This window comes from Abramis brama, assembly GCF_963993115.1.
Source record: "Abramis brama genome assembly, chromosome: 18".
NCBI classification, from domain to species: domain Eukaryota; kingdom Metazoa; phylum Chordata; class Actinopteri; order Cypriniformes; family Leuciscidae; genus Abramis; species Abramis brama.
The window spans coordinates 8441319-8454424 of record NC_139980.1 but is presented as its reverse complement, the minus strand read 5'-3'; the positions used below and the strand labels follow the sequence as shown (position 1 = coordinate 8454424).

Sequence of the window (13106 nt, the reverse complement as noted above, 5' to 3'; positions counted from 1 at the left end):
TCTGCATCTCTAGTCATTTGTGGAGGGACAGCAGTTCTTTGAGAAGTATGAAACCAGCCACCAGGCTCTGATACAAGCTGCTGAGCTCTACATTAAAGCAGACAGCTCAGGTATGCTTCAAGTTCCGAATAATTTTGTGTTTTATATGCCTATGTGACTGCTAAATGATTGTTTGGTAACAACAGTAACTTTCTAGCAGGGATTTTCATCCTGGTGGTTCACTGTGCAAGCATTTCTTTTTCTCATCACTTTAAATGAGAATCATCAAATATAGAAAAATTTATTATTATTTTTTAATATAGAGGATACGGGTAAGGGTAAATATTTTGATCCTGTGCTAAATAAATTTTGTTTGGCATTGAGTGAACCACAAAAAAATATTTGTAATATACAAATCATATCATGGCTGGGCAAATAAAGGCAGATTTTTTTTTAAAGCAAATCCTTCAGATTTCAGCATCTCAGTGTCCAGAGGGCAGAATGATAGCAGCTCACCTTGTTTCACCCTCAGTGAGTTTAATCCTTGTGGACTCAGTAGTCAATCAGCCTGTGCCTGTAGCATCTTCCTGCTGTCTCTGTCCCTCTCTCGTTCTCCCTCTCTGTGTTTCATTCTTGCTCTTTTCCGTTTGTTTTTTCTTTCTCTTTCTAAGTTCATTCCTCTCTCCTCGGGCTACTGGTAAATGAGGTTTTCCCAGGCACAGAACTCAAAAGGGAATTCCAGTCCATTAGTGCAGATACTGCATTCTAATTGGGTTTCTCTGGGCGATAGACTCCCAACATGTTGCTTTGTCCGTGCCTAAGGCAACCTCAACATAGTCTTGTGATATATATCTGAAGTGTGATTGGAAGATCACAAAATAGGTCTTCCAGAAGCCAATCACATCTTATCACGATGATTTATTGCAGCGCTACTCAGCTGGTAGGTTGTAACTAAAAAAATGGGTCATTGGTATGTTCTTAAAGTGTTGTAGATATTATATTATATTATATTATATTATATTATATTATATTATATTATATTATATTATATTATATTATATATTTCATTAATGAAGATAAAATAAAATAAAAATATTAAATGAAACATTTTATGAAAATTAGAAATGTTGCCTTGGCACTTGACTGAAATAAAGCAAGCTTAGGTTGTAAACTTCAGTTTAGTAATTTTAATACTTGTAAACCCATGTACTAAAATTGCTAAAACTGAAAGAAAAGAAAATGAAAGAAAATGACAAAACAAAACAAAATTACAACGTTTTGTCATTTTTATTATTTTTTGTTTTGTTTTCATAATTCTGTTTAGCTTCAAATAATTTTGGAAGCTATATTAATTTTTTTGTTTTGTTTTCATAATTCTATTTAAATTTAAATTATAAAAATATTATATTATATTATTATAAATATAAATTTATAATTATAATTATTTTATAATATTTTGAATAGATTCAAAATATTAATAAATACTATAATAGAATACTAATAATACTACAAAAATGTATAGAAGGGGGAAAACAATGCTAAATGCACAAATCATATGCAACTAACTATAAAAATCTTATGGTTACAATAATAATTAAGATAGCAAATATAAATAGGTTTAGCAACTTTTAAAAGTAAGGATATTGATTGTTGTTGACATCAAGGCTGTATTAGTATTTATTTATTAGTAAATACTAGTATTAGTATTAGTGTACTAATACTAGTATCAGTGTTAGTTTTAGATTTATCAGTATGTATTTATTAGCAGGTTCATGAATCTGCTCTGCTTTTGTATGTTCATGTTTTGACATTCCAGCTGAGGGAGGGGTAAAGCTCTTGCTGCGAGAGGTGTCTGATCAGTGGAGGAGTCTGTCGGTGGAGGTGCGAAGCGTAAGGTCCATGTTGGAGGAGGTGCAGTGTAACTGGTTGAGGTACAACAGCTGCGTGGCCTTATTGCAGGCCTGGCTGGAGGACGCTCAGGGAGCTCTCAGACAACCTGAGAACACCAAACGGGTAAGACAACCACATACATGTAGCCATGTCTCTAAAAATAACTAGTAGGGTTATGTTTATGATACATTCTTATCCTCTGTTGTTTTTCCAGGAGTTTTTTCGTAACCTTCCGCACTGGATGGACCAACACGCTGCTATGAACGATGCTGGCAACTTTCTGATCGAGACCTGTGATGAAACGGTGACACGTGATGTAAAGCATCAGCTTCTGCTTCTCAATGGAAGATGGAGGGAGCTGTTTCTGAAGGTCAAACAGGTAAACAAACTTTCTCACTCGCTCACATCTTGAAGAAAAGAAGCTGGTCAAAAATATCAATTCTGTCACTAAATCTTTATACTTTTGTTTCTCTAATGGAACACCAAAGACGTTTAGCATAATGTCAGATCTTCTAGAAATAACTAGTTTTGTGTTTCATGGAAGAAAGTCAGTCATATGGGGTTCATTTTTAAAGGGTTAGTTCACCCGAAAATGAAAATGATCCCATATTTACTCACCCTCAAGCCATCCTAGGTGTATATGACTTTCTTCTTTCAGCCAAACACAATCAAAGTTAAATAAAAAAATATCCTGGCTCTTCCAAGCTTTATAATGGGAGTGAATAGTAACTGAGATTTTAAAGCCAAAAAAAGCACATCCATCCATCATAAAAATAATCCATACGGCTTCAGGGGGTTTATAAAGGCCTTCTGAAGCAAAGCGATATGTTTTTGTAAGAAAAATATTCATGTTTATAACTTAATAAACTATAATCACTGGCTTCCATACACAAGACAAGTTCCCAACAAAGAGTAAACTCTGACCCAACGCATGACGTATTGACGAACATGGAAGCGCAGAGGAAAGAGCAACAAAAAAAAAACACTGTTCATGAATTAGAAGTCTAAAACAAGAATTTTTGAAGAGAAATATCAGAGGTTTGTTTAACTCAGCCCTATTTGTTTGAACCGCGAGAGGCGTCTACTCTCACCTAAGCTTCCGCTACTCCTACATCCTACATCATACACCTTTGTTGTGTCGAATTTCTACCCCCGCCGAATTGGAAGGTTTAGGATTAGTTGTGGGGGAGGGGTTAGGATTAGGGTAGGGGTAAGGATTAGGCAATCAGGTACTCACTTCAACGAGGGGGGTAATAATTTGGCAGGGGGTCGAAATTAGGCACAACACCGGAACTCGACTCTCTCGTAAACGCGCACGGACGTTACCGGAAGCTAGTGATTGCAGTTTTTTGGGCTTCAAAATCTCAGTTACTATTCACTCCCATTATAAAGCTTGGAAAAGCCAGAATATTTTTTAATATAACTCCGATTGTGTTTGGCTGAAAGAAGAAAGTCATATACACCTAGGATGGCTTGAGGGTGAGTAAATTATGAGATAATTGTACATTTTTGGGTGAACTAACCCTTTAAGCGAACTATTTCTTTAATTATAAAGTCTGTTTTTCTCTTTTCACAGTACTCTCGTCTTCCTGAGACTGATACTGTAAGAACACAACAGGATGTCAGCACAGACATACAAGAGTTTCTGGACACTTCCATTACCAAACTTACCTCACCGCTTCAAGTGTCATTGTTGGATGTCAAAGCCTTTATGCAGGATGTTGAGGTAAAAAGGTTTCAACATTCGCTGTATATATTGTCAAATATTTTTCTCTGTATGTGAGATTGGCCTCTCAGAAATGATAAATGCAAGAGTTTCACCTAAGCCTTCTGATTTAATATACACATATATTGCAGGACATCAAGCACAGGCTACCTGCTGTGGAAGCACAACATAAAGTGGCTGCTCGCTCTGCACAGCTTCTGGCCAAAGACTCTGTTCGTGCTGGTGGAGCTAAAGCACTTTCTACTATAACAACAACTGAAGCACAGCTCCACCAGGTTTGTGCAATGTTTGATAACTTGTTTTATTATTAATTATATACTTTCTATCTGAAAAACCTTATAATGAAAAGGAATAGTAACGACAGGCATTATAAAAGCATTATAAATATGATAAAGGCATCAGGAAATATGACATAATTTGTATGGCTGCAGATGACTTTGAATGCAAGTCATTTGGACCATTTTATGCTACCCGTCATTATGCTACTAGTTTTGGATCCTGACAGCCTCTGGTCACCATTCACTTACATTATAAAATGTCAGCTTCTGTGTTCCGCAAAACAAAAATAAGACCAGATAAGTTTGGAGTGATATAAGTTATATCATATAGTTTTCATATGACATATGTCTGGGAATAAATTATGTAATTGTTTGTTTGTATCCTTACAGCTGAAAGAAAAGTGTCCTTTAATTTCGAGGGAGTGCCAGGCTCTATTTCCTCTGTTAGAAGAGCTAGAGAAACAAATCTCAGCTTTCTACCAGACAGCGGAGCACGCTGGACACATCATCACCCAGCAACACAACCAGGAAATGTGTCAGGTCAGTACAGACCACTGGGAGAAAAAATTATCAGACCATGAAGTGTGGTCTCAGTGTGGAGAAACAGTAATGATGCGACAAATAATAAGTGGCTGTCTTTTGTAATCCCACAAGAATTCAATAAGAAAAATAAACCTGGCTGTATCTGTTTTAACTACAGTATAATTGTTCGATGTGTTAATTGATGTTTTATACATTTTTCTGCAGGAGCTACAAACACAGCAGCAGACCTGTAAGCGTTGTGTTTGTGCGATGGAGCGCAGTTACCTGTCTCTACAGAGGGCGCTGTGCTGTGCAAAATCCCTACACAATTTTGACATGTCTCTTCTGCAGAACAGAGTGACGGAGATTCAGACCACAGCACAGGTCGGACTACATTACAGCTCTGAAATAAAACTTTCATACATTAGCATTCAAACAGTGGGGTTAGAAAGTTTTCTTTAAAGAAATTATTCAGCAAGTTGTTTAAAAGTGACAAGAAAAGTGAAAAGAAGCTTGATCACCAAATCAGCGTATTAGAATGATTTCTGAAGGATCATGTGACCCAGACGACTGGAGTAATGATGCTGAAAATTTAAAAAATTGTAGCAATATTACTGTTTTACTGTATTTTTGATCAAGTAAAAATGAGCCTAATATATGAAAAAAATCTTAAAGACCCCAAAATTATCAAGAAATTATTAAGAAATTATCAGAATAATAATGCTGGCTTTGACACCTGCAAATTGCACTTTTTACATTTTTGTTGTATTTTTTAAAAAGTGTTTTTTGTATTTCTCAATATGATTGCCAAGGAAAAAAATTCCCCTTCCAACACAATGAACACTGACTTTTACAAAATAAAAGCACCATAAAAATTGTCCAAAAACTCTTCTGGAGCAATACAAAATTGAAGTTAGTCTTCAAAAAAATGTTCACCCCTGCTGCATCTCTTCTCTAACTCTTGCTTGTGTTCCACAGTTGAAAAAATTACTATTCAATATAACTAGAGCTGTTCTGACAGTGTTCTGCTCTGATCAGGCTTTGATGCAGGAGGCTTTGGAGTGGAGGCAGGTGGCAGAGACTAATGGCAACCTCATGCGGAGGTTTGAGGAGTCTCGTGCTGACCTGGAGAAGGCGCTGCGTGTGGGCCAGGCCTGTTTAAAGGAAAGGGGAGACCCAGATGAGCTGTTCCGCAAACACAATGTACGTCATTGATGTCTTAATCGGCGAACCCTTCAAACATATTTATCTTGTCCTGTTCTTCTAATTAAGTGTGTAATTATTTGCTCAGGAGTTCTTTGGGCGACTAGACCAGCACATTTTAAGTGCTTATTTAAAGGCTTGTGATGACCTCACTGATATCATCTCCGAGGAAGAGCAACGGAGTCTGCGAGAGACGGTCAGAAGACTGCACAAGCAATGGAAGGTCAGTTGGAAGATCAAAAATGGTGAAAATTTAGACAAGTTAACAGGAACAGGAAGCTTCACTGTAAAAAAAAAAAACATTTGTTGGTTTAACTTAAAAAAGTAAGTCACCTGGTTGCCGTAATTTTGAGTTCATTGAAATACAATTTTTAAGTTAATACAATTAACTAAAATTTTAAGATTGGTTTAATAAATAGAAACTCAAAATATTGTGTTATCTAAACGACATTAATTATTTAAAGGCACAATATGTAACTTTTTTGCTTTAAAAATAGCAAAAATCACTATATCTATGTTATATATATTTTTTAGTTGTGTACTTAGATTATCCCGACTGTTTCCAACAACTTTCAAACCAGGAGAAATTTGTAATTTAATTCGAGAAACGTCCCGTTTCTTTATTTCCGTTTTGTCGCCGCCAATGCCGTCATATCCGCGTTGTCCCTGGTTTCCGCTCGTGCTGCCATGGCAACCAGAGCTATGAACCAGAGCCGTCTGATAGTAACCAAAGCGACTGACGCGGACAACTTTGTAGTTCGCAATGTCTATTTGCACGCTGTTGTTGTTTCGTTCAAACATTATGGACCATGGCAAGCAGACTTTGGATAAAAAAAGGAGAACTAAAACGAGAATCAATATCAGCGTGGTGTTTTCGAGATGCCGAGAGCTCCCATAGACAGTATATAAACGAGAGCTCCACGTCCGAGACTTCGACCGCTCCTACATGTACTTTATTAAACAGGTGAGCACATTTACATAAAACTAATCAATGTTTTATAGTTCAACAATGATAAAATGTCAGAATATGATCTGTATGTTATTCTAATGTTGATCTAGTTTACTGCTAGTCTCATACAGACAAACTAACACATACATTTCAACACATTCAAATGCAGTTTAGTGTGCTAGTGTAATGTTAGACCAAGTGAAACAGCGCTGCGTTACCTCACAAGTTTAATTTGTCTAATAAACTGACCTGTGAGTAGTAATTCTGCGTGTAGTTAAGTTCGGTAGAATGAAATGTCCATATTCCTTTTATATCCGCGGGACTCACGTCGCGTGTGGAGCTGATAGCTGTCTCTTAGCAATCCCGAACTGCTTCATATCACAGTCATGATAAAAACATCGATGTATTGAGTCATCCATAAACATTATTAGATCGGTCGGCTTGACGTTGACGACAAGATCCATAATTCTTAGCAAATGTTGCATCATCAATCTACGCCTTTGTTATTGTAAATAGGTTAGCGACCCCTAGCGGCGAAAAATGCCATACTGTACGTTTAAGTTGAATTGACAAAAGATGAAAAGTTGTGACAACAAATCATGAAAATATTTTTTTACAGTGTAAAGGATTCATCTCGATGCATTTTCTTCCTCCCAGGACATTCAAGCCGAGGCTCCATTCCATCTGCTCAGACTCCGGGTGGAAACAGAGAGGCGTTTGGTGATTACCACATTACAGGAGTGTAAGATAGAGCTGAAAAGGGAGGACAAAGCCCTGCTCACAGCCGGCAGTGAAAGAACGATCAAAGAACACAGGGTGAGATAGAGCCGATAAAAAAAAGATCATGCAATTCTCATAACCTGAGAATAATCTATTCAATCTATTTATGTATCTTTATAGGCCTTTTTCAGACATAAAAACACACTTTCTGCATGTGAGAAGCGACTAAAGACAATGGAGCATCTCTGTCAGGATCTTCCAGAAAATGACCAAGGCTATCAAACACTGGAGCAAACCAGAGATCATCTTTCAGAGGTCAGGGGTTTAATAGAGCGAACGCACTTGAAACTACAACAGCACATGGATAAATGGAGAGAGTGGCATGCCAGGTGAGATGCAAATACTGAGTGACAAAATGAGACACATTACTGGACAAATTCTGTCAGTGCTATGATTTTCAACATATTTTCTCCTAGAATGATGTAAAATGTATGGGAACTCTGAAAACTGGTGAGGCTTGTTTAACGGCCAAGTCTTTCTGATAAGGCTAGTTGAATAAGAAAAATGAGTTAAGCTAAGCTACCGGTAGTTAAGAAGCCTGGTAGGGACCCAGCACATCAACATATGTTGTGGCAAATTCATAGTTCCTTCTTGGCTCAGGTCTCAAAGAAGTTTCTCAGAGTCGAGGTTCCAGGTCAGAAGAATTAACTTTATTGTACAAACAATAAAGGAGAAGCCGGCTGGCCATCCGGACATCCGAGGTTACATTGGCCAGTGTTCATGTCTTATACTTTTTTTCATATCATCAAGTCTCCAATAGATACTCTCAAATCTATCTCTTCCCCTCTGTCACGCCTGGTGACCTTGACACAATTAGCTCTATTGGTCAAACATCTCAAAACCTTACATAATGGTGTCCTGTTTCATACAGTATTTTGACACCTTGCATTTCTTATGCATACTGGGTATTTTTCCATTCTCTCATCCTTTCCAGACCTATTTTTTCATGCTTGTAATTTTCATTGCATCATACTTAGACATGAATCAAGGGAAAATTCTTCAACACATACAAAACGCCCTGTGTGAAAAAGCATAAATATAATATGCTTAAATGCAAACTGAATGTAAAGTTTTGGAACTCTTTGAATGCAATTAAATGAAAATGTATTATTGCAATATAGTCTATCTATACTATACTTAAGTAGAATTACATTTTATATGTAATTAATTTCATAATTACTTGTTGCAATTAAGTACATTTAAAATATATTAACTTTAAATTAAACATTTAAATGTAACATTGAATAACACACTACAGTTAAAATGATAGGAAGTACGTTACATTTGCTTTAGCATGTTAGTCAGCACATCAAAATAAGTGAGCTTATTTAAAGCTCGACAAAATTCTTTAAAACAATGATTTAAAATGTACTTCAAAGTAAAACGTTTAATTTTACTTTACAAATGCCACTTAAGTGTACTTACGTGTGTTAAGAAAGTGATAAAAGGGTACTCTCTTGAAATGGTCTTTTATTTAATAAATATAATATCTGCAAGTACAGTTTTTTTAAAATGCTTTTAAGTACACATTCTATACAGTTCAGCACATTTCTTTTTGACAAGAGACAACATATGTGCAGGTTGTGTAAGAATTTCTTTTTCTATCTTTTGTTTTTTGTGCTGTGCTCCAGGTTCAGTGAGCTGTCTGGGTGGCTTCTCTCCCAGCAGGAAATGCAAAGTGGTGCTGAAATCTCTTCTCTCCAGGTGAGCTCACCCCAAATCTATGTGACTTATGCTCATCTTCATACTGTATACTGAATGTGTGTTCAGACCACTGTCTGTTATGTGACTTCAGCTGACCTCCCTCTGCTTCCCTTTGCAGATGCAGCGTCGGGCGGTAAAGGCTCAGGGCGAGACTCTGGACTGGCTCAAAGCTCGTCTCGCTGTGCTGGAGGAGATAAGTCCTGAGAGTGAGGTTCACACACAGAGGGCTGCTCTTGATAAACTCTCACAACAGGTTTCTGCACTGCTGCTGTCTCTGTCTGAGGTGAAGAGTGATCCTCATGTCTGCTAGGTTTAATGCAAGGTGTACTATTGCAAATATCAGGTGCCATGTTTTCTTTGGAAAGAAAATGTCTGCATAAAATTCTCCATGTGCATATTTACATATCATCTGCAGGAACTTTTTATTGTACAGATATCTGTGGTGTTACAGTTTAACATCTTGCATGTTTAAACTCTTTTACTGTTTTCTCAGGATTTTCCTGTTGCAGTGGCCAATGAAGGGCACAAAAAGACTGGAGAGGTGGTGAAGGAGGAGGAGGAGGTGATTCAGACACAAGAGCACAGAAGAATACTGAACGCAGAGAACATAACAGAAGCCAAACAGCTGCTCCTCATTCATCAGGTAGGGACTGTAGAATTCATTTTTGTTGACACATATAATGCAATAGACGTGATGAATCGTGTTGATTTTATTTGCTAATCTGATTGCTGTGAATAAGTGATTCTTTCTCATGCATAATATTCCAAGGGGTGAATCTCAGGATCATTTATTTCATTTCTTCCCCTCCCTTCTATTTTTCCATTTTTCTTTCCTCTCTGTCACCCTGTCATGGTGTGTACTCAGCACAATCTGAAGACACAGGAAGCAAAAGAGACGGATGTGAGATCTCAAGGTAAAGAAGACTGGGCAGCTCAGGAGAAACACCTGCAGGTAACACTTTCAGTCAAATTATATTTACACATATGCCATGTTATAATTCACTTTATTCCCCTTAACCCTCTGGGGTCTGGGGTGTTTTTGGGGTCCTTGAGATGTTCTGACATGCCCTGACATTTGTGCTTTTTTCAGTTGCTTATAAACATATTAATGGCAAAGGTGTAAATTCACTCTATATAGCACAAACAGGACTTCCATAATATGTGAGCCACATGTATGTACATGTTTTCATTTTTGAGAGAATAATGTTTATGCAAGGTTATCGAAAAAACTAAAAATTAAAGTTTCTGAAATAAGGCCACAAAACACATACTAAATATGTGGCAATAAGACTTTTGATGTCATCGCCTAGAGTTTTTTCTTCAAAATGATGTGAAAATCATCCTGCCTAATCATTCACATAAAACGATACTGATTTTAGTTTTGTGAAACACTTTTAGTTTGGAAAGCCAATATGCGGATGGGGCGTAAACGCTCCAACAGCATCATGCATATTTAGTAGTTCACACCTGGTGAGACAATGTCCCTGCATACTTAATGAGCCATTCATTCAGGTGTGTCACCTATAGCTAACTTAAATATACAAGCTTCATAAAAATGATCATTCTAGAAGAAAATTTCAGATGGCATTTAGAGGCTTTTGCATCTGAACTCTTCATATATACACACACATATATATATATGCATGCACATACATACTTTATAATCTTTTCAAAACTAGTCAACGTCTTTCAAAACTAAAGTATACATTTTATCATACGTATTTCAAAGTAAAGGATTCATTAGTTAGTTGATGACTTTATTTTTGACAAAACACATACAGTATATATTCCTCAAAACCTAGACACTTTTAAACATCAAAAGGACATTTATTAATATGTATTCGTGTCAAAATGACAAATAAACAGATTTTCCTATTCAATTTTGCATGGAAACGCTTCCAAGACGCTTGCGTGTCGCGTGAAAAATAGGCGTCAGTTCTATTTCTAGAATGCACGCGTTTTCCATGCGGCTCGTGCCGCGCCTGAGACGCGCGTCTCACACAGGCAGTGTACAAACTCTAAACTGTTAACATGGGAGCCGAAATAAAAACGGACACGCCACGCAGCTGAGACGCTTACGCCACGCATCCAGTGTGTCACCGGCCTTATCCAGCGGATGTGGGCGTTTCACAGGTTTGTATGGATCGCCTCACATTTGCGTTTGAATAGCACGGTCTCCGTAGGCGGAGTCACATTAAAACTTAATTAGCTGAGATGAGAACGACTGACATCTCTCTCTTTACATACATATTATATAAACTGTGAATATTTGTTTTTTTATAAAAATTACTTCATTTAAAAGAAGAGAATTCAAGCTTCATGCCTGTGTGTCTGTAATGTATGCCTGTTTGACTGAGTATTCGCTGAGTTACAGTTCATTTTCGGACGCGTTTCAGAATTGACTTCACTGACGGAGAGTAGGCAGAACTCGCATCATGTTTATTTTTCTTTATTTGGCGAAAAGCACAACACTTTGTTTTTATTATGAGCATACACAAAAAAAATACACACTAAACAGGATCGATTGATGTATAACACAAGCATATAAGATAAAAATTAATTTTTTTTAAAAAATTGTTTTTTTGCACTCATACGGAAAAAAACGAGCCTATCGCGCCGGCGCGATAGCCGACCCCAGGGGGTTAAAGTGTATGTAAAAACGGTTCAGAAAGATCTCCATATGTTAGATCATAGCATGTTAGCTTCATAGGCAGGATCCTAACTGTTATTAACCCTCATAAATGGCTAACTTTCAGTGATGCAACAAATAGCACTCCTCATTTTAGACTCAACTCTCAATCAATTTCAGTTAATTAACTCGAGTTACATAATCAGATTACTCCAACTAGTGAAGTAACGCATTATTCAAAGTTACAACAAAATATGTGAATTAATGTTTTTGGAGTAAGGAGTAAGTGCAGAGGTGTTGTGTGCGCTGTGTAAACATGACGGTTATTATAGTTGTAGACTAAATGTGAGCATGCATTTACTCATCTCACTTGAACAGTGAAATGCAAACTCAGAATATTAAGCAAACCTGCTATAATTAAATATGTTAAATTGCACAAATATACTTTATGTATTTAATCTCACTTTATTAACCAGTGTCTGACCTGATCCAATTCAACAATTCTAATACGTTTTTTTGTGTTTCATATTTTGTAATATTTTGAAAGCCCTCTACTGTACAGGTGTGAATTTCCTTCAGCCTGAGCCTTTTTTCCTTTCACTTTTGGAATAAAAGGGCATTACATTTTCTAACCAGCCCAGGTTAGAAAAAGTAACACAAAAGTAACGTAACACATTACTTTCCATAAAAAGTAATTAAGTAATGCAATTAGTTACTTTTTTAGGGAGTAGCGCAATATTGTAACGTGTTACTTTTGAAAGTATCTTTTCCCAACACTGGACTTTTAATATTGTTGTGGACAACTGTGGGCCTCAAGACCTTAGAATGCCCCTCTCTTCAGAGGTCCGAACTTGTTTCCAGAAGTCAAACATTGTGTACACTTACGTTTTGTGCATAAAGTGTAACCCTGTAATGCAACATGAATAATCAGAAAGAAATGCAATCACTTAATTTACTTGCAGTTGGTAATGTGTCACTCTCATTGCTCTTTAGGTCACTGTGAATGCATGGCAGGAGTTTGATTTGGAGAGAGAGGCCATCTGGCAGTTTGTGTGTCTTGTCAGTCCTGTCCTGCAGAGGGAGCTTATCTTCAGCAGCCTGGACAACCTCAAGACTGAAATGAAAAATGTTAAAGTGAGAGCAAAGACAAAAATATAGTAGTTAAATGTTTATTGAACTTTGGACTGAGAATAATACTCATATCTGTGTGTGTTTGTTTAGGAGCTTCATGAGCAGGGTAACACATTTGCTGTACGAGCTGAGTCCCTGGTGAAGAAGGCAGCAGATATTAAACTTGGTTCTCACAATCAGTCTTTACTACAGGATCAGGCCCAGTCCACAAAAGAAAGACTGCAGGAGATACAAGCCAGCCTCAGGAAAATGTAAGACAGTTTTAAGTCAATTTGCCTGTATCTACTGTACATACATATACTGCACAATGCACAA

The 13106-nt window shown here is 37.0% G+C and overlaps 1 protein-coding gene across 1 annotated transcript in view; it reads left to right on the top strand.

Moving 5' to 3' along the window:
- syne1a (spectrin repeat containing, nuclear envelope 1a) overlaps positions 1-13106 on the top strand; it is a 121563-nt gene that overhangs the window by 21956 nt on the left and 86501 nt on the right. Inside the window, exons 16-32 of the mRNA XM_084091051.1 lie at positions 14-110; positions 1796-1992; positions 2084-2248; positions 3446-3595; positions 3727-3870; positions 4264-4413; positions 4621-4779; positions 5434-5598; positions 5687-5821; positions 7205-7363; positions 7448-7656; positions 8959-9031; positions 9150-9314; positions 9525-9674; positions 9897-9983; positions 12654-12794; positions 12882-13042. Coding sequence (XP_083947177.1) covers positions 14-110; positions 1796-1992; positions 2084-2248; positions 3446-3595; positions 3727-3870; positions 4264-4413; positions 4621-4779; positions 5434-5598; positions 5687-5821; positions 7205-7363; positions 7448-7656; positions 8959-9031; positions 9150-9314; positions 9525-9674; positions 9897-9983; positions 12654-12794; positions 12882-13042 — 2507 coding nt within the window. The remainder of the gene's footprint in view (positions 1-13; positions 111-1795; positions 1993-2083; positions 2249-3445; positions 3596-3726; positions 3871-4263; positions 4414-4620; positions 4780-5433; positions 5599-5686; positions 5822-7204; positions 7364-7447; positions 7657-8958; positions 9032-9149; positions 9315-9524; positions 9675-9896; positions 9984-12653; positions 12795-12881; positions 13043-13106) is intronic.